This window comes from Aptenodytes forsteri, unplaced genomic scaffold, assembly GCF_000699145.1.
Source record: "Aptenodytes forsteri isolate BGI_AS27 unplaced genomic scaffold, ASM69914v1 Scaffold172, whole genome shotgun sequence".
In the NCBI taxonomy this organism is placed as follows: Eukaryota; Metazoa; Chordata; class Aves; order Sphenisciformes; family Spheniscidae; genus Aptenodytes; species Aptenodytes forsteri.
In genome coordinates this window covers 9,823,487-9,850,499 of record NW_008795018.1, presented here as the reverse complement: position 1 = coordinate 9,850,499, position 27,013 = coordinate 9,823,487, and the positions used below count along the sequence as shown (strand labels likewise).

General features: G+C 40.2%; 1 protein-coding gene across 1 annotated transcript in view; it reads right to left on the bottom strand.

Moving 5' to 3' along the window:
• CDK6 (cyclin dependent kinase 6) overlaps positions 1-27,013 on the bottom strand; it is a 128,439-nt gene that overhangs the window by 25,411 nt on the left and 76,015 nt on the right. Inside the window, exon 4 of the mRNA XM_009275663.2 lies at positions 6,125-6,234. Within this exon, the coding sequence (XP_009273938.1) occupies positions 6,125-6,234 (110 nt within the window). The remainder of the gene's footprint in view (positions 1-6,124; positions 6,235-27,013) is intronic.

The following is a 27,013-nucleotide window of genomic DNA, read 5'->3' as shown; positions in this document are numbered from 1 at the left end:
AAAAGACTACATCTGTGAGAGATTAGCACCTATAGGAACAACTAATTCAGACCAAATGAGCGCATGATGAAACTGATGCTAGTTAGAAGAACAGGCTCAAGGATGAACTGGACTGCAGATCTCTTCCGAGATAAAAGCTGCCTGTCCCATTCAAAGCACCAGAGAACCTGCAGGCTCTGTTACGAGTTATCACTTTGTTGCCTACTGGTAACAAATGAGGATATGTACCTCCTTCTCTGCATAAGGACATGCATACAGTAGCTCACATACTCATGGCCTGATTTCCTTTGAAGCTACCTTTTTTTGTGTGTGTGTGATATTTTAGCAGACAGATAACAACAATCATACTAGCAGAGTGGCTTACATTCTTGCAAATTTAGCTTGAACACACTCTTTCGCTTGTGCTACACGGTCTCACAAAGACCAGAAGAGAGACACTGTGAATTCCAGCCTCAGCTCTTCAACTGACAGTTCTTCATATCTCCCACATACTTATTATGAATGAAAGTCTTATTTTGAATGAAAGTCTCAGAGTCCTGGGGAGTTACCTGTCGAGGTTTATTTCACAGATAAGACAACTAAAAGCTTGTACAGGATCACTGAAAGAAGTGCAAGTAATGGAAGCTGGGACAACACTATGCAATACCCTCTCCTCCTTGCCAGTTTGCAACACCGTCTTTTACAGAGATCACTCCAACTAAGTGCTGTACTATGCACATTAACAGAGATTAGCTCCGCCACTCTTCGTGCCACTCTGTCGCACTGAATTGTTTCTACAGAGGTTACAAACCCCTTTGAAGTCAGGGTTAATTTCAACAATGATTTCAGTGAAGCCAAGACTTTACCACATGATCCAGCTAAAAAGACTTATTCTTTTCACTCAGTGATAGAAGTTCAAACTTTCCTACCCAGCTTCAGGTTTTGGTGACAGCTTAAAAACAGGAGTTCCTGTTACACTGGGACATTTTCTTCTGCAACCACTTGACCATATTTATCCCACAAAGCATTAACTGAAACTTAAGCTGCAGAGCTGACTGCTCTTCCCTCACTCACAAGTAGAGCACCTGGTTCTGGAGTTGACACAGAAAAAGTACATGCAATGGATCTGATGGCTGCGTTTCAAACTCTACTAATAACCTATCGCTTGTTTGGAAAGGGGAATAAAGTTTTACTATATTTTAGTGTGAAAGATGCTTTACAATTACTCTATACTGTAAGACATTGTATGTAAGAACGAATGTGTGTATTGCTAGTTTTTCTAAACCAGTTAAATGTTTTATGATTAAAGGCAGCCTGTAGGTCCCAAATCCAGTGCTCACACGACAGCCTGATCACCAGACCAGGCTCTAAGCTTTGATTTTATCACATCTGTATACGTTACCTAGAGCAACAAAGTGCTGGGCCCATGGCTTTTCTACACACAATGATGTAACTCCTCTAATTGGACAAATTTATACCATTGAAAGATGACTTATATGCCTATAGCTTGTTTCCCTATGCCCGTTGTTTGTGCCCACCAAGGAACTTGTTCCATCACAGGTATTTTAGTAGATCCACACATCTCATCTGCTGCTACAATTTTCAAGCATAGCTGGTAATGCAGTAACTGGCTCACATATATTAGGAGCTGGCAGAGTAAGCTGAAAAATGAGACAACCGCTAAAAAAATGATTTAATATTTAAAAATGAATAAATAATAACCTCATGCCATTTGTGCCAATCTTGTGGCCTATGAAATTCTGGGACTGATGATCTTACCAACAGCAGGCTGATTAAAACACCATGGAGCTGGTGCATGAACGGTCTCAGTACCCATGCCCATGTGCATGGAATTAATTTCCCTCTTGGCTGGATGAAGCTTGGGGTACTGAGATAAAACTGTTTTATTTTTGGTTTGGGGAGGTGGAAAAGGTTTTTGGGAGGGGACTGTCTTTCAAGTTTGGGGTTTGAATTGGTACCTGTAATGTTTGTGACGATTGCACATGCAGTCACGACACTGGCCACTCTCAAATGTATGACTTCTTCAGCTTGACTGGGCTGTGAATATAAAATAGGCTACAAAAACTGATGGCCTCTTCTGATGATTTTTAGCTCTATATTTACTACAAAGGAAGACAAACTCAGTTGCTTGTGCAATATTGTAGTTAAACTTGCCTAGCTGGAATTATTATATAGATATCTGACCCATTAGTCCCACATACACACCTACTAACACCCTACTCTGTGCAGGATTGAAATCTCATAGGATTGTGGCTTTGAAGACTGAGCATCTATAGATGCACTAAGAACAAAGCATCGAAACATTTTGACATTTTTTCTCAAGACTGCCTACTCAGAAGAGAGTCCAAGACACGTGATCCCTGCTTTCTTTATAGATCATTTCACCCAGATTCAGATTCCAGTCTTCTTCCCCTCTCACACTCATTCACCTTGATTAAGTATTACCTAATCCAAGCAAGAAGAGAGACAGTCCCTTCTTCCCTAAAACACTGGTCATGGCTTCTTGCTTTGGAGCCGCCTGCAGTCCTTGAGCCAGCTGGAAGAGTTTCCTGTATCCAGACAGAAGTGGATGCTACTCCCATGTTTGCCTTTCTCTTTAAAGAGTTGTTCACTGAGTAGGAGGTACAAGGCCCTTTCCTACTGGCCAGGAAAATGCTCAGCCTCAGAGTGAAACCTTTCTATAAGCAATCCTTATTTTTACCTAAACATAAAAAAAAAAATCTTGCTGTGCCAAAGGATGCCCCCATGCCATCGGGCCCACGTCAGTCCTGCCAGCTGTATCTCTGAAGGATTCTGTGATATGGTAGCAAGCCATAACATACCTTACAATTTTCCTTACTGGTTATTATTATCAATGTACCATAGCTTTTAAATCACAAAGAAAACAGTCACTGTGACAAATACATTTACACTTTAATTAGATAAGACAGTCTATCCAAATGTGTCTAGAAGTCACTGCAACCTACTTAATTAGACAGGAAATTTAAAAACTGAAACTACCATATAAGGAAATTTTCAAGTAATGCTTTATTTGGGGGTGCTCTCATCAGCAGTGCACATGGACAGAAAAAGATGCACAAAGCAGAACAGTTTCTGCATACATAACACATACACCTGACTACTGAGCAATTTATTGCTGATCTATAAGTAGAGTAGGATCCTTGGGAATCTGTGCAAGGGGTTTCAGGATACAACTTTTGTGCATTCACGTATGCAGAAGCCTACAAATCTGCACCACAATTAAAATGCCTATGTTTTAAATATAGCTATGACTTTATACAAACCTCAGATTGCAGGAGGACCAGAGTTCTCAGCTGAGAAGTGTCATTTGTTTAGCTGAGTCAGCCAAGATGAGAGAAATGTTCAAATTTACTCTAGGTGTATCTAGACAGAGACATATTTATTTTACTTTTTGTGTCTATGTATTCCTTTATACACTTGTGTGTATTTCTGATCTATTTCTTAAACAATTACTCTGTTTGCATTTGTCTTAAACTGTTTTGGATTAAGGGTGTTTTAAATTAAATGAGGTGCCTTCCACTTAGAGACACAGCAATCTGTAACATAGGGGCCGGACCATTCATACAGAGCTCACCTTTCTCCTACACTTGTCCAAACCTACAGCACCCTGACCGTGTTTGTAATAGCCTACAAAACTATATTCTAGCAAACTCAAACTGTCAAACGTCTTCTTGGCATAAACAGGATTCTGATATGTTTTGTGATGCTGTGTAGTGTTTTATTTTGAAACCCGTTCCAGTGAAGTCTCCATAATATAAAAAAGCCCAGAGCAGTCTCAGTACATTTCTTAAAAATGACAGAGCTTTAAAATCTTTCAAAGAGAAAGTAAAAGAGAGTAGGGAAAGAAGGCAACAAGTACCCAGTAAGACAGTAAAAAGAAAAGGTTGTCTTAACGTCAAACCAACAGCTTCTAAGCTTTAGCTGCATTCTCATACTCTTATCCTATCAACACCAGTGGAAATGCAGATCGGTGATTACCCAAGGGCGCTACCATTTTCCAGCAGAAATAGCTGTTGCATTTATTCAATCTTTTGGAAATAATCCATGGAGTTTGCAAAATTTTACAGTTTATTGCTACCAAGGTCACAGTAACATGGGTTTTCTTTTGCAATCCATCAGGAGAATCAGAAAGACAACATATATCATACAGAGAGTATTGCAACATTAACCCAATACAACAGTCCACGGAGATAGCATTCAGTGCTGTTCATTGTAGCTTTATGGCAATGAGCCCTGAGATTAGTCTTCCAAATCATGCTTGTATACTGAAGTATGTGAAAGTCGTATTGTTTCCAATGAAACAACATAGTACATACAGACTTGGCAGATTCCTGACCTCTACAGTTTTTGACAGTATCCCAAATTTAGGACTGAGAATGTCAGACTGACCCTGCATTTGGCAAGAATAATAGAAGTCCTGGTTTTATCAAATTCTGCTTCAAGTCAGATCTCATTTCCATTAAAAAAAAATCCCTGATTTGGTAATATTAATGTAATATTTGCATTTGTAAACAAGTAGAAAATTTAACTGTCCCTAATTTAATTTACTGTGTTGGATTTGGAGAGTCAGTGAGGCTCATACATCATAAAAGGAAAAATAAAATTAAATTGGTGGTGCTTGTATAAGGCAATATTTCTTATCTGTCTGAATACTGCAAATTAAATGAGAAAAAAATGAGTTTTGAGCACATAATAAAGTCCTGTGTTCAGTTGTTTGTCCTGTATCACTCTTACTGCAAATGCTAAAATGAAGTTGTTGACTCTGCTATTTAAGTCGGAAAAAATATCAACGGCTTAATGCTATTGTGAACCTGGCAGTATATGGGATAAGACTAGATCTTTAAAAGTTTGCAATGGAGGGTTTAATTGATACTCCTAAAATCCACATTCCTTTTTTCTCTCATTTTCTGACCTCATTTCTGAGTCAGAGACAGAGAGGGTGGAGTATAATAATTCTACCCAGGCCGTTTGACCAGGCAAGAAGCCCAAGAAAAATGATTTTTCCATATACTAACATTAATAAGTAGTAGAAACCCAAAGTTATTTTGCAAGACTTCAGTTAGTATTTTGAACTTCACATTGTATAAATTAAATAGTTGTTTCTCAAGGCCCATGCAGTATGGCTTCTCCTTGTAAATTATACTGATTTTGGTTTTTAGGCCACCTGGTATATAATTTTCTTTCACATTTTCCTTATGTATATTCTTTGATTTCACAGTGGGCGTTACAAAATGCTATACTGTTTCTATACGGAGATCACCCAGGTGATGACAACATGCACTTTTTGCAATAAACTCAACCAAAATGCATGTGATTGGGTTAATATTGAGACAGATTTACCTTGTTAAGGTTCTTGGGGGTTTGTTCCTCTCCACACCCTACATGGTACAACCTCCATATTAGTGTCCTTCCATGGGGAAAGACCAGTACACAAGTGCTCCTCTCGTATTCACAACTCATCTGCATCCAGCTGTAATATTTTGTAGCAAGACAGTTCCAATAGCCAATTTAATTGAATCAGCCAAAAAAAAGGTCTTTTATCTGGTTTTTTTGGACTACATTTAACATCTCTGTTACCCTACACCCAGGCTAAATAGCTTATTCTTAAAAAAATCCTACCTCTGTTTCCTACCTCTAGAAATCAACTTTACAGTGACTTCTGAGATCTCAAATATGCCAAGAGGGGACTATGAGCAAACACCTGACGCTCCAATGCACAAACTCCAGAGCAAGAAGACTCTGCTGACCACCATGCCCTGCCTTCCTCAGGGTAAATCCTTTCCAGAATCCAGCTTTACTCAAATTGATCAACAGCCTCTCCAGCCCACTTTTATCTGCATTTGGATTCAGGTGTAACATGAATACAACAATGCTCATACAGGCTTCACCAAGAGCTGAGGCAGACTCCCATCAAAAAAGAAAGACTCCAAGATGGCAACAAGTATGAATTCACAAAGGGTATTTACATTTTGTACTGCAAATAAAACAACCTATCAGGCCTTTCCAATATAAACTTGATCCAGTGTATTTGTACCAGACATTACTGCACATTTTTTCAAATTTCAAATGAAAAACATGAAGAAAATAAAACTGTATTTCTTACTTTCGACGGAACATTTCTGCAAATATGCAGCCAACACTCCAAAGATCAACTGGTGTTGCATAGCTGGACTGAAGCAAAACTTCAGGAGCTCTATACCACAAAGTAACAACCTGTAAAACAAAAAGGAACATAAGAGAGAGCACGCTTAGCTACAGAATTACAACCTCCTAAGTGTTGTGTATACAGCTCCCGTTTAGTTTAATCCAAATTGTCAAATCTCACAGATTAGGGCAAACTGGTTTGGCCAGTGCATAGAAAAGGGTCCTGTATGGAATATCTCAGTATGGATAGCTGCAGTGATGATGAGTCGGGAAGTGAGACCACTTCTTGTCAAGAACAGTGCAGTTCAGGGTACAACAAAAATACAATATCAGAGTACAGAGTTGGTGTGATATCACAATATCACAGCACACTACCAGAACAACTCTTTGAAGCTTTTGCAACTTACAGACCCCAAACACTTTCCAGTGGAGATCTGGACTCTCCGTAGAGCAAACGTTAGTCTGTTGAACAAGGCCTCCTTTTCTTAAGCAACTTTTGTGGACCCCTTAGATGTAGTCACCAGAGCCAAACTGGAAACAAATAAGCTAGGGAATACTGTGGGTTTACCCATAGGACAAATCAGAACCTGTAGCCCATGTCTGTCCTCAGCCCTTCATAGTTTATGTATTATTTTTTGTAAAAGAAATGGTGTTAGCTCAAGTGTATGGGCCAAAATGGGTAAACATGTCTGACCTGTCTCAAAAGTTCTCTCTGAAGAAACTGAAGAAATTATAACTTATTTTTTTAATCAGTTAGATACAGATTAAGTCAAACCCTCCCCAAAGCTGTCCCTCACCAAAGGCATTCAGTGCTGTCTGCTGTGGTTTCCTCGCACACAGAGGTAGCTTAAACTGCCAGTTTTCAACTAAGCAACACAACACAGGGATCCTTGGCAGATTCCTGACCTTTATAGTTGTGTGACTGTCTCTGCCCACGTGCTGCTGGTTAGACCAGCACTAACTTCCCTCTCAATTTATTTCCAAATGATACACTCTTTCCCAGGGACATATGCCACGTAAAGTGTCTGCTTTTAGGCTGTTCTTGTCCTGGTGGTCATGTCGCAACATGTTGTAGAGACCCAGTGGGAATTTTACTGGCACTGCTCCATCCACGTACTTTGATGAGTCCTGCACATTGGACCCACAACAGAGATGGGACAGTTTATACTTATCCTTTTGTTTCCCACAAGTAGACCAAATACAGATGAGACTGACTGTATCTTCAGTATATTTACAGAAGAACACAAGGAGCTTCTTCAGAGTCCTGCGTGAGCTATTATGTTGCTAGAATATAATCTCAGAGCCACGGGAGTATCCTGCTCCTGAATACGGTTATAATCCAGCCATAACAACACATGATCATCAGCTAAATAACAATATTTTCTTAGTGTGTGCTATAATTTAAACCTCTGACTATTAATCAGGGGGCAGCGAGGGTCTCAACGATTATTGGTTTGTTTCTCCAACAAACACAAATGTGGGAGATGCAGCATTCAGGAGGAGCATGAAACAAAGCAAAAACACTGAAAAGAAACAAGTGCAAAGATAAGAATGAAAATAACTTTAAAAATTATGTTAACTAGGATAGTGAGTTCTGAATTTCAAGACCAGTACAAAGTAATGTGTAAGAAGAGTGGGGTTTTTTAATGATAACAATATAATTGTCTTCTAAGCAAAAGTAACAATGGAAGTAATCAGCCGAATTTGCTGGTCAAAGCCAGCTGAAACAAAAGCAAATACAACATTTATTACAATCATTACATGCCTTGACAGCCTTTGGAACTACTGAATGGCTATTGAAGGGAGGTTCACGGATATTTGCACAAGTGGTCATATTTGCTAACAGCCCTCTTAAACACTTTGATCTCTATTCATAAAATTTGTCTTTGAAACAGTTCAATAACACAGTGTAAAGTACTGCACTGGCAAGCTAGACTTCCAGATACCTGTCCACAGAAACAGATTCCCGTGTGGAAGTTGGGCATTATTTAACTCCATTTGTCTTGTTCCTGATTTGGTACCATACCAGTGATGCTTTTCTAAAATATTTCTCTCTATAAAAACCAGAAAGGTTTCTTCAGAGATTCACTCCAGGGAAAGAAGACAAATGTAACTGGAGGTCAGGGATTTTTACTGGAGGTGCCCTATCTGAGTCAGATAGAATTCCTTCTGACACACACACGTATTTTTCCTGATGCAGATATACCTCTCAAACTGATCTGCACTTTTATTCTCTCAGTACATTTGTGGAAAAGCTTATTGAAGAAGCGTTGCTTTGAGAAATTAGATATAACAATTTCAATCCATTATTGTTTGTCAATGGCTGGGCGCAGCGTCAGGAGCAAGAGGTGTGTGATCTCTGATCTGTGGGAATATCACCAAACCTCACGATTCCTGATTTGAGATCCACACGGCTCTTCTCACACAGAGTGAAAGGGTGCTTTATTTTCCCCAATCCCACCAGCCCTGCCACATTAAGGCTCTGCGCTCTTATAGGCAAAGGATTGGGGAATGCATGGTTGTGAGACAGTCTGAATACTTCTGACAATGTATGCCCCAAACTGAAGTCCCTTTTCCAGGGAAATGCGGCACAGGACAGCTGCTCCTTTCCTGAGAGGAGCATCGCAGCTCGTGGCCGGTCCTGGGTGCTCGCTCAGGGGGAACACTGCTGTTTTCAGAAGGCTGCGGAAGCGTGCAGCATGTTAGCTGCTTCTCCCACGTGACCACTTACTGGCACAGTTCCCCAAACATTTGCACCCTGCTACGCTCCATGCATGCGTACACAGGGGACTGGGAGATTTTATTTCTGAGTAATTTGGAAACTTAAACCTTCAAAAAAAAAAAGATTTCCAAAGTCTTACAGTTCAATTCCAGCAAATGCCTGATTGCTTTATAGTCAGAGAGGAAGTAATCTCTTTTGAGCTGTTTTGATATACTCTGTCGTTACTGTGTAATTATAAAAGTGACGAAGTAACCTTTATGGTTTGTAATAAGCAAGTCTGTTTTTCAAAATGTGAACCTGAAAGGGATCAAAATGTACCAAATGTCAGTTTGCACACAAGTAATGCCACAGATGACTCCTCTAGTGATCAGGGTCTTCTCCTGAAAAGCACAGGATGATGCAGATGAGGCAGTGGTTTTGACACAGAGTTTCACACTCTCTTTCTCTTACCATAGAAACCAAGAAAATATTTGTGGACATTCCATTAACATTTGCAGATAAGTAGAAATGAAAATTATTCTGAATACAGGATATGGTTGGGCTGAACAGCTAGATCATCGCTTCCTCTTTAGCACAGTTCTGACTTAGAATGAAAAAATGCTTTGCTTAGGTAAGCCACACCACCAGTAAGACAGGCTCTCCCTGAGAGAGCACTTGATAAAGAGCTGCTTGATAAAGTCCCATTTTTAGGATGAAAAAAGCAAGCACCTGCATCGGTACATTTCACTGAAATTCTGCCTCTCCTGAAAATCTGACACATGCATAATGTGGCACATGGTGATTGCTCTGTAGGAAAAGGGGTTTGAGCTCACATGCTGATGGAGATCCTAAATTCAGCGCAAGGCTCCTAAATACTTCAGAGGTTCCAGGCTTTAGTGACCATTTTGCATTTTAGTCCTCTCGTCTAATAAAATTCCCTCCTTTGCCTCCTCCTCGCTTATCCTCATGCTGCCTGGCCTCTTTAGCTCCTCTCCTACACCAGCCAGGTTCCTCCCAGATGTCCCCCGACCTCTGGCTCTTCTCCCCTGCCTCTGCCTTTCTGGCACATACCAGTGGCCCCCCTGACAGCGTCACTGAACTTGCCTAACCTGCTGCTGCTCATGTGCAAACACCCAGGAGGACACAGCCTGCTGCCCTGCCACATCCCATGTTGCTCTGCCTTCCCTCACGTTCCCCGTCTGCTCCCTTGCACCCTCAAACTCCCCCAAATTTCACACCCTGTCCCTTTTTCTTCCAGTTGCCTCCAAATGCTCCTGGGCCAAATTAGCTCCTTTTCCCCCTTTAGCTTCTCAGCCCACTCTGCCTGTCCTGAGGATACCCTATGACATTTGTATTTCATAGATTAAGCTACATACGAAAAGATTGAGAATAATTCATACACTGGAAGGAGTTCATACCTAAGGGAGTAACTATGATCCTTTTCCAGTGCACATTTTATGTTTCCACTACCCAGATAAGATGGAATGATATCAGATAAGAACGATACCAGTAGCTGCAGATCACTGCTTCTCACAATTCAAATGTCAATAGATTTAGGCAGCACTTCAGGATGAAAATAAATGAAATGTGTATCTGAGAGGCATTAGAAAGGAAAAGAACATCTGCAAAAGTCTACCGAGGCTGTGTCTGACCCCCTAAAGAAGGAAATATGCCCAGTGAGAAGCAAGGGGAGAGCTGCATTTAGAGTCAAAAGAAGAAAGAGAACTTTATTCTGAAATAAAGCTTTCTGCCTTATTATACCTGACAGATGTTGCTATCTGGGACCATCTAGCCCCAGGAGTTTCAATCCTGCACTTCATGGTACCTGTTTCTGATGAAAAATCAAATTAGTGGTAAGTATGTGCTCACTAGCAATGCGAACACAAGAGCTAGGCATTGTGTCAGTCTCATTTAATTTCTATTTACTTTACAGAGCAGATTTTCACTTTTGGATAACTGCTTAATTTAAATGGATCTGCACCATACACAGGCCTTTCCAAATATAGTTGCTGTCTGAATAGCATACAGTTCCAAAAAGACAAAGACAAACAGAGGTTTAGGGATGGGGGTGAGTAACAGAGACACAAAAGACTACATTTCGGTTTGCCACAGACTTTAAGTACAGACCAATGCTCAGTTGCACAGCTACAGGAACAAAGCAGGGATCAGACTGTAACACAGCAGCTATGTCTGTGCTAGGAAATTAAATGGGACAGGAAATGTTCCTTTGGCACCGAGACCAACAGGCACAGAGTGGCCTATGTCCATATTATTAAATTCTCAGCCTCCCAAAAAAGGTGACCGCATGCAAACTGCTTATTGGGAATGGTCTTTGGTCCATGCTTAACTGTGCCTAGGAACTGTCTGGGGAAAGGCTGGTTGGCATAACTCAAAACCATGACAGGAACCATTCTAATAATTTAACAGTATAGACAATTGAGCTCCAGTACCCACGAATGTTTCCTGGCACTCTTTAATCTACTAGTCAGTGAGTCACGCTGTGGCCCTGGGTCTTCCTTTCACTCCAGAGAGAAGGCGTTTTGCTATGCTTCCCTCATCTCCGCTGATTCAGAGGAGGCTCCAGGAGGGCAATGGGGTGGGTGAGGCATGGCTCACTCCTCATCTCACCCAGCAACTGATCTTATTTCACTATAAGTGTGTTGTACAGGTCAGATGAACACATGCTGCAACTGCTTACCATCTATGAGGAGAATCTAACTGACTGGCCCACATGTAGGCATTTTCCTTTTAGACATCTAAAGCTGGATGAGATTAATTCTACTCTAATTAGTTCTGACGAGACTTTGAAGAGGCCTATAAAACCTTTTAAAATATTAGCTTTCATAGAAATCATGCCACAAAAGCAATTAGCAGGATGCTTAAATTAATACAAAGTATCCTTGAATCCAAATAAAATTCTTCTTCCAAATCTTTTGCTTTTGTGATTGTGGTTTCTACTGTACTCGTTTTGGTGCTGATTTTGTTAATTATATTTGCCATTAGACACTGGCTCATTTCATTGCTTAAAGCATTTCAGCCTTATGAAAGATTATTTGTAAATTTTTTTTTTAAGTTCCCTAACATGGTTCTTAAACTCAGTTATTTTGTTCACTTCTCACTAACAGGGCTTTCACATTATCTTTGGGGCATCTTTTTGACTTTTTTTCATTTATTTTTGTGCTTTGATTAAAAATGAGGGAATATAGCTATAGAATATATGGTGCAGTATGTAGAATACAGCTCATTAGTGTTGCTTCGTGGTCTCCCAACTTCACAAAAAATCTATCGCCTCAAACTGTTCAGGATTTAAAGTGGAATTTTTCCAACTTCACTATGGAGCTGCTACTGCATGGCTTCTTCTTCAGGTCTGAGACTCTAAATGACTTGCACAATTTTCTTCAAACTTTGTAGAAATTTCTCCTCAGCTGTATGACTAAGCCTGACACATTCACCACAGACTAGTTGGAGAGGACAGAATTACAGACAGCTAAAAATCCAGGCTTGCATATTGATTGAAGGCTGGCTTCAATCTCCACTGTGGAGAGACTCCCTAATGCACCTCCCTCTCACTTGCTAGAAACACTGCGCTGAATCTCCAGTCTGAAAAGAAGAAATGAATATGCTTAAAAATGGCTCACTGGTCTGACAGTGTAACATTACTTAAAATAAGTCAATGTTATATTAAAAATTGCTTAGGAAAAGAAAGAATTTGTCTAATCATGTTTCATCACCTGCAGTTTGGAATAGTGACTGACAACCAGGGTTGAGCAGGGCAGAAGTGGCAATTCAAAGACTAGGTGACACTAAGTTATGAGGTGATGGCATTTCTGCAGGATCAGGGGCTCTGACACTTGCCCTGCATGCTGCTCTGTGCCTCCCTAGGCAGCCTGAGGTGGCCCTGCTCTGTGCTGTGCGGGCAGACCTTCGGCCGCCTCCAGCCCTCTTGCGCACCGAATCGCCCCTAGCTGCTCCGCTCCAGCAGTGGGGACATTCCTCACCTCCCCTTCTGCCTCCATGCCCCCCAGGACAAAGACCTGCAGGAGCAGAGCTCACCTATGCCACATAGGGAAACTTTTTGTGTGTGTGTGTGTGTGTGTGAGTGTGAGTCCCAGGAGACAAGGGATAGGGTGGTCTGGGCTGTGCTGGAAGGGGGAGCAAGGAGAGAGGAGATGAGGAAGGGAGAGAGGGATGATGCCTCATTGCACCTTGCAGCACCTTGCACAGCAACCTCTAGCATGGGGAGACAGCCCTTCCAAAACCTGCCTGTCCAAAAGGTGTAATAAGGCCAAGATAGGTGATGGTAGCGTAGGCTTTTTAGTCTTTGTACAATGACTTCAACATATTTTTCATTCCTAGTTTGGAAGAGGAGTGTCTGCTTTACTTGCTGAGGACTGTCTTACTGTATTTTCCCATCACTATCCTTAAATCATTCGCTGATCATTCTGCGTTTATAAAGCAAGCCTAGGACTCTCTTTAATCTATCTCTGAAAACCTACTATTATTTCTAACTGTGATGGAGAAGGTAATAATCACTACATTATACAATGTGCTTTAGTTTCCAGGGATAATATCAGCCTGAATAATTATATTTGTTTAATCTCTTTTTTGAGTAGTGGTTCTTCCACTATTATGTAACTGTTTTCAGTTCCATCGCAGAGATAGGTAAGGCTGGAGAGAACGTTTCTTTCTTAGAGAAAGATGATTATATTTTGTCTGTTTATAGAAACATTAAAATAGTTTCCCTTTTAAAGTAAAAGTGAACCAAACTACCCTGGTGGCTTTTAGAAAGCACTTTCTTTCTTGACAGAAGGTTTAATATATATAAAAATGACATCCTTTTAAGCCCTATGGGTCTCATGAAGTGCACATGGTAATAGCAATTTTATCTCTTTATTCACATTTGTCTTCATTTTAGGCACAGGCTTAATTAACTGCTTTGTGAAAAGTGGAAGGATTGTTGTTATTATGCCATTAGTTAAACCATCAAGCAAAAAATCTATTTATAGAAGACACAAATCCTGATCACATGTACCACCCACTATCAAGTTATTACTTTAGAATGTGATCTCTTTTTGATGCTAAAGCATTTGTGCTTTGAAGAAGGCAAGTTTTAGCATCTACTGTAAGATAACTTGACAAATAAAGAAGCCATTCATTTCTTTGGTGGTTTATACACATAAAACTAATCAGAATTTTGCTTTTTTCATTTCTAGGAAGAACCACATAACCCAGTGTGGTGGTGCTGCTGAAGAATATTTCTAGGTACATCCGTTGCCAGTAGGAGTGCACGCATGTGTGTGTGTGTGTTTGCACATCATGTGTGTGTATATAAACACTAGCGGAAGATACTTTACCTACATTCGGTGGTTTTTACCTCAAAAGTCTCTGTGCACTAAGCAGCTGTGTGCAACAGCTACTAGAAAGGAAAACTGGCTCTTAGATGAGGTAATATTTTCAACCATTAGTGATAATTCAGAACTTATCTCAAAACTAATACGAGGAAATATATTTCCATTAAGCAAAATATTTCATAGAATTCTCTACTGACACCATACAGAGAACATTTCTGAGACACTATCTGAAACTTCACTTGAACAGTGTTTTATCTTTATACGAAAAGAAAGAAGCAAGAATAGTATCAGCAACACTGCCGTACCTGATCCAGAGTCCATGAAAGTCAAAGAAAGACTTGCCAGGGCTTGATGTGTATTAAAATCAAAACCATGATGCCCTAATTGCTGAGCTGCAGAGCAGCCTTCTATGGAATATGGGACAGCTCAGTTCTTTACAGAAGTGGTCAGCTTTGCATGTAATGAGGCTTGTGCTGATATTGCAATGTATTTACCTATAGAGATACTTGACAACACTGAGACTGACAGGCTTTAAAAAAAAGTAGCCATTCTTCAGTCATGCTTCAACACTCAATAATCAAACAAAATTTGTAGACTGAAACAGCAAATACTAATAATCTGTCTCAGAGCTGAAAAAAACACAAGGGCAGAAAGAAATAAACACCATTGGCTTCTTATGCTGATCAAGTCAAACACCTACTATAAGAAAGAAGATAATTCCTTCCACAATACCAAAAGAAACAAAGCATTAAAAAGGTGGCAGCCTGTGACTCTACCTTGGAATACAGGTCTTGTTCTGGATCTGGCTGCAGCAATTTGGCACGTTTCCACTCATGCCAGTCACCTGTTGGCATTAGCTAGCTGAGGGAACAGTCATAATTTCTAGTACCAGATCTTGGGCCTTGTTCCAGTTGTTTTGCTCTACTCTACGTCTTTAGGTAGCCACAAAACAAACTCATCTAGCACCCTACGTATTCCCACTGGGTGGAATCCAGCTCTGCTACAGTCTCTCACATCACTTACACCCAGTCCCTGGGAGAAGGAGAACATGTAGCTCTAACTTGCGCCAAGGACTGAACCATGGTCGGCTCCATGCTGAGGTCCCCAGAAGCTGCCGTTGTGACTGCCTGGTCTCTTCCTGAGTTCATCACGGCAAGGCTAGAGAATCTGAGCCTTACGACTTACGGTTTGGCTTTATAATGAAGACCAGTTTTCCATTGCCACTAGAAAACCAGAGTCTGGTTAATAGAAAAAAGTGTCCCCACTTCCTGGGGTGCTGTGTTAGACTTCGGTTCTGAACAGAAAAAGCCTAAATAAAGCAAAACCATGAAGGCCACCACAGACCTCTCTCCCATGGAACTTGGGCCCACTTCTGTTTCAAACCATCTTTAACAAAAGGAGATGATGCACAAAGAAAATACTGCCTCAAAGACTGGATTAAATACTGCCAGTTCTCTAGGTGAGAGTCTTTACTGTGGACTCTACAGCTGCTTCTAGATGAGAAAGAAGGTGGAATTAAAAAGTTTTCAATGAAACACGACCATCAAAATTGACCTGAATGAATGAGTCACTTTCAAAAAGAAATACTCTGTACCATTTTGAGGCAAATGTAACCACTGGGTCAGAGTTTAACACAGAATTCTGTTAGGATCCTGAATTGTGACAGACTACTATGAATAAAATGAAGTTTTTCAGCTTGGGACTCTGGACTCTGTCTGGAATGAAGTTTTTCAGCTTGGGACTCTAACAAAGGGCAAACTTGGTGCAAACAACTTCTACAAGATACTGTTTTCATTCAGTTGAGAATGAAACTTATGAACTCATGCTGTGCTTTGAGTTAATGGGCAGAGCTGAACAGGAAAGTAAGGACACAAATAGCAACCAGGGCATATAAGTAAGAGAGGTGTACATTGTTTGCATACAGCAGGGTGAGCAGAGGACATGTGTGTATGAGCGGGTTAGCTGCTGAGTAAGAGCTTACCTGATTTTTACCCAGAATGTGTAATGAAGGTAAAATAAGCTCAGTCCCAATTAATCTGAAAATATTTCTCCAAATGTCTTTTATACTGTAAGTCTGATTTGGACAAGAGGAGTCTCTGGCACATCTAAAATTAAGATATTTGTCTGGATAACTTATAAAGCTGATACATAAGAGAAATTTCATATCTTGACTACATTTTAGCTACAGTTGTTAAAAATTCTTGTTGTAACTTTGGGCTCTCTTCACTTCTATGTCCCATCAACTCCTAGGAGAAGCACTCACCTACCAGCAGCACTAATGTAACCTTTCCCCAGCAGCATGGCATGGTATGGTATGGTGGGAGTTCCCACAGCACCTGATATAGTGTTATGCAGCCACACAGCTCTCCTTCCCCAAAGCAGACTGGGGCTGTGATGCCCCTGTTGGAAGTGGAAACTTGTGCTCCTAGTGATACAGACTCTACCAAGGCTTGAGTAGGGGCCTGGAGGCAAAGTACTAAATTCACTGATAGCCTGGTATAGTATATAAAAGGGCTGATGGAGCAACATCTGTCAGTGATGCTCATGTGAAGCAATAGCTTACAGGTAAACCTCCTGTATTACAGCAAAACCCAAAAGAAACCCAGGGTTGCAAACAAGGCAGCTTCTCTGCAGTAGAAGCTCCTCTTGGGATGTACCTGCCCTTACTACTTCACAAGGTGCAGACTTCAATCCTATTATCACCATGATGGCTGACATGAAGCTGGGCCTTCCTACACCTATGGCATAAAGAATTTGGGCAACTCTCAACACTGCAAATCTGTTCTACATTTGAAATTGAGTGCATTAGATTTTACTATGGCTTTAAATAAATGTATGGCTTTAAACTGAAGTAAGTAAAAATGTAAATGATACCATAGAAATGAAACTCCTATGAAACGCCTTTCAAGGGCTCCTTGAAATTACATTTGGGAAACAAAACCCTCATGAAACATCTTTCTTTCTAAAAACAAATTAGAAAAGAGGTTTGGAAATATACAGGTTTCCAGAAAAAAAGAAAAAGATGACCTTTCTATATACAGATGCAATATATGGATAGGAGTATGTGTTTATACATACTTAAACATACCACCAATCATTAGAAATGAGTTGAGTTTTGAAGTATATCAGCAGGACAAGGACCTGCTGTAGACATGTAATTTCATGGCAAAACCAAGAACTGGATAGAAAGGACAAAAAGACTAAGGGGAGTCTTTAGGCTGTCTGAATCTCACATTTAAGTAGCTTTGTGAGCTTAAGACCAATAAAATGCCGGGTACAATCTGCTGACTTTCCAAGGCTATGAGCTTTGTAGGCATCTTTACTCAACAAATTCCTCTTCTTAGTCTGAAAGTGTCTGTGGGTCTTAAGTGTAGATGGTCACACACATTAGAAAGGCCTGTTCTGGAGAAACAAGTATCTGCGTTTCAGCTGAAGCTCTACTGCGTGTGATGCATGTTTAGGCAGACAGATACCCTAGGTACCTGCATGTTCTCAACAGAAGTCCATATGGAGACCTATCCGGTGAAGCCTGTCCCTAAGAGTGGTGGTGGAAGCAATATGTGTTTGCATCCACATTAACATCTTGTATAGATGTTATTATGTTAATCTCAAAGTGGAAACTCAGCCTGAAGGGGACTTAATTGGCACCTCCTACATCCAAGCAAATACTTTGACCACTAGGCTAGGGTTTTTTTGGGTGACAGCTCTTTCCTTGCCTTTGCTGAAGCCAAGTCACTATTCTGCCAGGAGTATATGAGTCATGGGGCAAGACTGTGTCTGAAAGTAGCTGAGCGCTTAAGAACAATCAGCTGGAAGGGGCGAGGAGCTGAGTTTCTGGATAGTGCTCTCTGGAATGTGTATGCATTTTACATTAGACCATCACTGGATAAAAATAAAAGCAGGCATTAATTACATTAACGAGGCTGGATTCTACTTTGGATCTAGGCAGATTGTATTCCATCTCTCTGACTCTAATGGATGGGACTCATAAAAACTCTAGAAGACGACAGTCTGTTTTATTCTGTGGAGAAAGAAGCAATATCTCCTCCCTTGCTACTTGATACACTACTCACTAGCCAAAACTTAGGAATCACAGTACAAAGTGAAGCTGAAGATTTTTAAAGAATCCAAAAGAATATTTCATCCACTTATAAATGCTAGAGGATTTTCGAAACTGATATTAAGAATCCGAAGATTTAGCAGAAAACCAGAATGTTAGAGTTGGTCCAATACTAGACCTTGCTAGGCTTTATTTCCCAATTTTAACTTCAAAGTTTGTACGATTAATTTATGTTATTTTCAAGAAGCCAGATTCCAAGGGAAATTAATTACAGATAACATATTGTATTAGTTGGATGAAAAAGAACTGAATTAGTCTAGATCACTGAAGGCTCTACTCCAGAGTGGTTATAGACTTATAAAAATATAAAATGTTCTATTTGTGAAAATGATGTTGTAGAACAGACTTCTGCAGATGACTCATTCTCCCAAAATTGGTACAAAGCATCTTATTTAAGCTAAAGAGATAATAGCTTAAGACAATAAAAACAGGAATGTTCAAGGTAATGAGTGCTTTCATGTTACAAGTTCTCATGTCTGAGGGCACTGCATCAGGCTAAAGGACAATGAGATAAGAACAATATTGCTAGTTACTAACAAATGGCAGATAAAAGAGCTCTTCTGGATTCTGATTAAGTGACAGCATTCTACACATTCCTGTGAGTTGAGAAAGTTTGCCTGAGAACAGCAGCTATGTTACATGTGAAGTACCACTAAACAAGCATATCTCTATGTTTTCAAATTCCAGTGTGAGTAATGGCTCTTTCCCTCATCTCTTTAACTTGAACAGAAGCTCCCTCTCTCCTTCTGGACATGTAGGAATAACTTGCCATGCTTCAGTTTCCATTAAGATGTATAAATGTATATGCTGAAAGTAAAGAGAAGTTCTGTAGGACTCCATGGCTGCGAGCCAATGTTTACAATCCCCTGGGTGGGAAATGCCGGGTGAAAGGCTCTCCATGGCAGGCTGTAGAAGTCTTTGCTGTTGCCGCCAATGACCTTCTGCCTCTGTTTTCAAAGTAGCTCCCGTGTTAACCCCTTGCACACTGTGTGCATAGAAGCCTTAGAGAGGGAACACTTTCTCTGAGAGGCCAAATCCACTTCCAGGCATCTGTTTGACAGACTCCAATTTCAGCAGTGGTTAAGGGAGTGTGGACTAATATATGTACTCTGCATCTGCTGTTGGAGCTGTGGCACTGAGACCTATTTTTAGTAGTTCAGAACTGGGTTTAGCTGTATTCTGCATGTTGTAAAGTGAATGTTCTGAGCTTCAGGCAATGGACATCAGCTTACAGGCACAGGGGTTGTGAAACACTGAGCATACTGAGTCTCCAGGAGAGAAGGAAACATGCAATTTACAGAGATATGTTTTAGTTCTCTCTGGCCAATCAGTAGCAATGTTGTTTGCCTGTAGTGGCAATACCTTCTCCTGGGGTCTCCTCAGGAGAGGAATGATACTTAAAATTGAAGACAGGCTGAACTGCTGTTGGCGCAACAGAGATACACCACAAGGGAGCACCTGATGTGGAATGGAGATCTACTACTTTAAAAGGTTTTGCCCCTCTCCTGGCTGAGAATGAAAAATACAATATTCAGGAGGTCTCCTCCTGTGTCACATCCCTTTTGCTGCTCTGTGAATCACTCATGGCTCTTAACTGTTCAGGAAGAGTCCTTATAAAAATGATAAAAATGGACTTACAAAAACGGCCTTCTAAAATGTTTATCGCAAGATGTAATCCATCCTTGAAAAGGGAGAATAAATCAAACGGGAACTAATATTCAAGAACTAGTGTAAATGTTCTAATGGTCTCAGAGAGGGAGCCAAGAGCTCTTGTGATAACATCAACCTTGCTACCAGTTGACCTTGGAATAACCAGTTTCATAGTCTATATGTGTTTCCTCCTCATCATCATGATGCTTGTCCATGCCTTTTCCCTACAAAGATCTGTTCTCAGAAGCAATCATTCCATGCAAAAATCTACCTACATATTCCCTGCAAGGGAGTAAGAGTGCCTGCCACCTCCAGAAAACTTTCACAGCATTAGCAGCCACACAGGGACAGCAACATCCTACCCCCCTCCATGAACTTTCAGAGGAAGTCCTGTTAATAACATCCTCATGCAGTCAGGAAATCCTTCAATGTGTGGCTCCATGGATTCTGAGGAGGAGAGAAGAGAGAAGCAGTGCTAGAAGCTAGAGCTTCTGCAGAGAAACCAAGCCCAAGTGCCAACAGCTCTGGGATTGACACAGATCAACAGTCCCTAAAGTTGTTGCATGGTCTAAGGGTCTAAACCTAAAGGTAGAGAAGGTACGGAACAAGCTGATAGGACCTCATCTATTCTTCTGAGGCAAAAAATGTCATGCATGAAAAGGCTAGTGTAATTAGGCTTTGTTAAAAAAGCCAGCTGGACATCTCCTAAAAAGCTCCAACCTAACTCCAAATACATGTGTAATTCCTACTGATTTCAGTGGAAGCTCTGGGTGGTTAGAGGAAGACATCTTCAGACAGTGAAATCATTTATATTTAGATCCATCCTTGTTTTTAATTGTCAGTATTTTAAAAAGTAGTTTTAGAAACAAGAAATTAGAAATAACCTATGTTTTCTAGAGAGTATACAATTCCATCTAATAAATACTATTTATTTTTTTCTAGGAAAGTGGGAGTCTGCAAGGAAAAGGAATTTTTTATGATGGCAGTCAAAGAACATATTTAGTTTAGAATATTTTTCTTTTTTGTTAATATCATGAGGTTATGTTACTGCTGTTTAAAATCATTAATGATTGTGGGATCAGAAACTAAGTGTTTTCAAGAGCTAACAGTATGATTGTTTTTAGGAGGATACTCTCAGGCTGAATTTAGACCAAGTTAGTTTTTATAATATGAAGCTTTTACAAAACATGGGTCTAAATGACCCCTTCTTAAGCTTTTTTATTTACAAAGCATCTTTAAACACCAGATAAACTTTGTTTTGTTTTGGGCTACTGCAAGAAAATCTGAAAATGAAACTTGTGTGAAACGAAGTAGGAACAAGACTAAAATAACCCATTAGCATAATCCAGCAGAAGGAAAACAAAAGTGAACAGCACAACGAATGAAAAAAACAGAATGGATTTAAAATCTTTTCAGTTACAGTAAAGGTGTTATCAGCAACAATAAAAGAGGCCTCTAGTGCTTCTTCTGAATAATTGAAGTGTTAGTCTGGCAACATGCCTTGAAATCAATTGTGTGGAGACTCCCAGTATTTCTTAAAACAATTCTGGGGTGTAGTCTTCAGGCTGAAAAATAATGTAGAGTACTGCAGATGACCTCTCTTAACCATCCTGTCTCTAGGACCTGGGATGAACGACAGTTGACCGGGAAATGCTGTATACAAGAATGCCATGTGTTGTAGCTCACACGTGAGGCACAAATGTAATTTTAATCAATTACATCTCAGGCAAGTACAAAGTAGATTACTTACCGCTCCCATAATAAGTGATCTATAAATCAGCTTCTTTTTCAAAGTTTAAAAGACTTGCCTTGTCCTTGACTAGAGAAGGAACCAGAGTATTTATGGGAAATTAAGCCTATTCTAATTAATCTGACTTCCAGTGAAGTTTTGCATATTTGATGATGAATAGTAGCTCACTAGGTTGCAAATATATATTTTTTCATTTTCATGAGAGAAAAAGATGAATCTGTAATTTGGAAAGGAATTTTGGTATCAGTACGTTTATGTTGCTAAGCATAGACCTGCTCTTGAACTTCACTGACTTCAACGGGACTTAAGGAGTCTCATGCCTGTCAGTGACCTGTAGCTAGTCGTACTCATCTCTACCACAGATCTGACCCTTTTCTTCATCTAGTGTTTTTACACCACTTTGACAGCTTTTTCCCAACTGACATCCCTAATTGTGAATAAATAACATTTATAGATGCCATTGGAAATGTGTAGAGGGTCTTTAAAGTGAGTAAGAATCAGTTTCCACATGTGGTAGGATACGCAATGGTTGGTTATAAGGGTATGAAGAAAGGATCCATGCATAGGAAACAGCACATACATTAGTAAAAACTGAGTGATTTTGCACCTTGGCTTTTATTGAGGGAAACAGAAAAAGTCCTTTGAGACTCTCTCAGAACTCTGCAGATTCCTTCTGGTAGGGGACAACCGTCAGAAGCAGCATGTATATAATACATTCAAGCTTCTAGCATGGCCTATTACTGAAGTTATCTGAAGTTATCTGAAGTACTGAAGTTATCAGCAGTTTCTAACTTCACCAAAATTTCACTGATAACATTTTCCATGCTGGATCTCTCTGGAATATACTCAGCTTTATTGGAATATTTCAGTTGAAGCCATTCAGGGGTTTCCATAAGTGAGGCTAGGGAAAAATACATGGTTTGCCTATCTTAAATTCTGGTGACCTTCTTTTTGAGAAGCTCTGCTGCCCTCATGTTCTGGAACAAGGGCTGTGGAACCTGGCCTCTGTGTCAAAGAGGTGCCTCTTGCCATCCTTGTACAACTTGGCTCCAAATTTGGCCATGTCATAAATCTGAAAACCAGCACATGCTCAGTAAGGATTTATACTAGTGTATAATTATTGCACTTTCAGAAGGTTTTGTTTTCAATGAGCACACTTCAGGCCAGCTCCAGGGGGCTCAGCGGGACATCATGACATCTCAAGCTTTTGACTGAGCGCAGAAAGCCTGTTACTCTATAAATGGTCTACCCCATATTTGAAGAGGAACCTATCAGACTCAGCCACAGTGATGAAAATAGCTGGACGCAATGGGGGAAGAGAGTATGAAAGCCGGATGAAGAGAAGAGATTAAGACATCCCCTTGTTGGGTTGAAGAACAATGGGGAGTGGGAACTGACACTGACTGAGAAAGAGGACTATGAGCTATGGAGGGAAGAAGAAGGAAAAATGACCAGCAAAGCGTGTGAGACTGGGATCAGACAAAAACTTTTAAAGGAGATGGGGGCTGCTGAGGAAGGCCTGAAGCTGAAAGCAGTGGAGACTGTGAAGTTGGTGAGGGGCATGTCTGGAGCCCAGTGGGATGGCAGACTTCACAGAGGAATTGGGGTGGGAACTAGATTTAGGAGAGAGAGGAGACCGGGCTAGAGGACAGGTAGAAATACAGGTTTGAGAGGAAGGAATAGCAGTAGTTGTGTGTTGAAGATGAATGGGAATCTGGGAAATCCACCGGCAACGCATCCTGCCTTCTTCTAGTTTAATCAGCTATTTATGACAGCCATCCACTACAGCCAGATATTCTACTAGCTCAGGCTGAAGAAATCTATGTGACTGATCCATAGGTTCAGCCCTGCTGATAACCAGCGTGCATGTGAATATAATGCCAAGTGAAGAAATTCCATTTTTTTAATATACTTTTCTTTTCTTACAGAAGGAAACTGCACACGTACAAAGAAATAATGGAATAGATGACTTACATATTTTGCAGCTAAAACCAATCACAAAAAAATCTGCCCTAAAACCAAAAACACAAACAAAGAAAAAAAGAAAGTATTTAACGCCAGAAAGAGCATGTGAGTTGGGAAATGAAAACAAGCCTGTGGCAACAAGGGCCACTGGTCACTGGAAGATGGTCCAAGTACCTCCAAAAATGCCAAAGAAATATATGACAATTTAAGCTCATAACAATAATCTCTTCTCCATCAATTGAACTACAATGCAACTACTGCTGTAGCTGCAAACCCTGTCACTGCCTAGTGCAGTTGGTTCTCTTCTCTAAACATATTGATAGTCTTCACACCAACTTTCATCTTCTTTGGAGAGGCTACCTAATATCTGCAAGACTTTTCTACCTGTAGAAGAAAATAACAGCAACCTGTTCTTGTTTCTTCTCTTTGCTGTGTACTAGTAGTAGCAAAATCACTTACTACATTGCGTGTAATAAATCAGGAGTATAAAACTTCCTTAAGAAGACGCTGAGACCTTAACTGTTTATAGAGACAAAGAAAATAGAAAAACAGTATCAAACTAGCATGTTTATGCAGCCTCCGGTTTTTATCCAAGTGTTAATGCTATATTGTGGGCTTTTCCCTAAACCAGATAACTGTAAGGACTGATTTCATTGATGAGTTTAAAAAGGCAGCATTCACTGCTACTGAGGGTCTCCTCCTTGCAGCTGTTGCTGTGATGGGTTGTACTTAATGAAATTTTCTCCCTCTTCCCTCTGAAAACTTAACACCTATAATTTAACATTTAAAACACAGCCTCTGTTTAAACATCTCACAACAACAAAAATGCATACGCATTGACATCATTTTATTTCTTGTAACAAAATCATTAGATTCATGCAGCAACAACTGAACCGCTCCATACACAGTATATAGTTAAAACTGCACAACTGAAGCCAAAATATGCACAGCTAAAAGGAATGTTACAGGGGGGCCTCTCTTAGTGAACAAAGCAGGCTCAGTTTGGCTCTTTTTCCCTAGCGCTACCACATCCGCACATCGTTAGTTGGAAAATTCCAGATATATGCTGTAATTTTTTGTGCTTTTTTTTCCCAGTACACTTGAGGCTTTAGTGTCCAGATGCCATTTTCCCCCCCTTATCTGTCCCTGCTAGTTTGGGTCTTTGCCAGTTGTGGTCAACAATTAATACAGCAAAAAGAAAATACGGTACACTCCCTGGCAACTGGCAGAGGCTCACAGGAAATACCAAATAAAAACTTTATTATGTATTGTTTAACTATTTTGTTTGCCTGTGGGCCACCCTGTTGTTGGTGTAATTTAGAAAAGCATGCTCCATCTGGATGATCTGTGCGCAGGCTCATTGTTCCCAGAATCTGTCACGCACAATCACTGCTTCAGCCTGTGGCCCTCTGCAGAAAGAAGCAAAGGCATGGCAGCCCTCCAGCCTGCATTCCTTTTCATTAGACAACTTGTGACCAAATGTTAGAATAGAAGAGTAACCTTTTAATATTCATGTAATTAATTTACTTTCCCCTTTAATTATAAACCTTCACGTGAAAAGAAGAAAAAAAGACTTCCCTTCATGATTCTCCTCCCTCCCCCATCCTTTCTGTTTGCTTTTTGGGACACGAAAGGTACCAGTACCTCTGTCTATCGGGAAATTCTCATAGCCCTAATATGTTTGTGGGCTTTTACTTTATGTATTAATTGCTCTGGTACGTGGAATAGATTCTGAATTATAATAAAATGGGAGAAATTAAATTCTTTCCTTCTATATGCCCTTGCAGCATCTGCTTCCTTGTCTTAATCAGTGGGGTAATCCATTGAACACAAAGCCATTCTTCTATATTTGAAAACACAATAGACATCTAATTGAAGTTCCCTTTCATACTAAGGTCAGCATATGACTCAAAATACTGTGTCAGCTGGGATTTTGGCTGTGCAGGCTTAGGTGCATAGGCAGTGCTTTGTCAGTTCTGCTTTCCTGGAAAACGGTGCCATTTTTTTCAGCTGAGGCTAGACCAATTTTGAACTGGCTAATGTGATGCAAAAGTTTGCTCCCCACAACTTAAAAAGTACATTTGATTGCCAGGGAAAGCATCTGATGCTGTAAGGTCCCACCATATAAGTTAATTTCAGCACACTGAACTGGGGCCCGGATTTCTGTGTGGGTAGTTTACCTCTTCATTGCTGCAGACCGTTCAAAGGAATTCAACTGTAGTAGGTTGTAATTCGAGTAGATGAAGCTAAGATAGAAATTGCCTGTCTTCAAGTCACAGCATTTAAGTTCTTGTTGCCTGATTTCGATTGCAGTTTCAATAGGCAATGAGGACATTAAGGACTCACAGAAAGCGACTGGGCATTATCAAAGGATGGGGGCCCAAAAGCAGTCAAGTATCCTATATAAGATGCAATGGTTTCTATGGCAACTGAGGAAATGTTACTGAACTTCACCCATTTTTCTTTTATTAAATAGGTATACTGCCATGTTAAGTCTGCAAGTGATCAACATAGATGTTAGTGGTTTTGATTAGTTCATGCACCAACCCATCATAGGAATGGAAAGTAGCACAAGAGATTTTCTGTTGTGGCCACGTGGGCACGAAGATAATGTAACAAGTCAGGATGTTTTAGATGAGGGCAAGACTTAAAAAGTTTCTGGAATGTCTTTTACTTAGTTTTAAAATAGCACCTAATTGAGTTGGAACAATTCTGTCTGTGAAGCACCTTTAGCGGTTTTAAAAAGTTTCTGGAATGTCTTTTACTTAGTTTTAAAATAGCACCTAATTGAGTTGGAACGATTCTGTCTGTGAAGCACCTTTAGCACGGCATAGAACAAAAATGCTGTCATTTGTCATATTAATTGCAAATTCAGGGTATAATATTTCACATATTCACTAGGAAAGAATTTCAGCTATGTGGCAAATTAAACTGCTTGCATATAAAAAAGTAGCATCTTCTGTCCAGAAGGCAAAGCAGCAACTGGAAATAAAAGTGAATTCAAACACTCCTTGGCCTAAAGCAACAAGAAATGAAAAAAACCCAACCAAGCAAAACCCAACAAAAAAATCCTTGTCATTGTATTTAGTATGGCCTCATTTTCCCTGTCAATGCAATGACTGTCCCGGTCTTTTTATGCCTCCTCACTTTCTTTTTGCTCTCTTTTCACCTAGCTCCCTCTGTGTACTCTACACAGACTGCTAGGGATGTGCCATCAAATATACAATCTTTGCGGGAAACAAAGATGTTAGGAACTGTGCTAAGCAGAATTCAAAGAAAGAGGTAGGATGGGCTGTATTCTAGCCAGAACA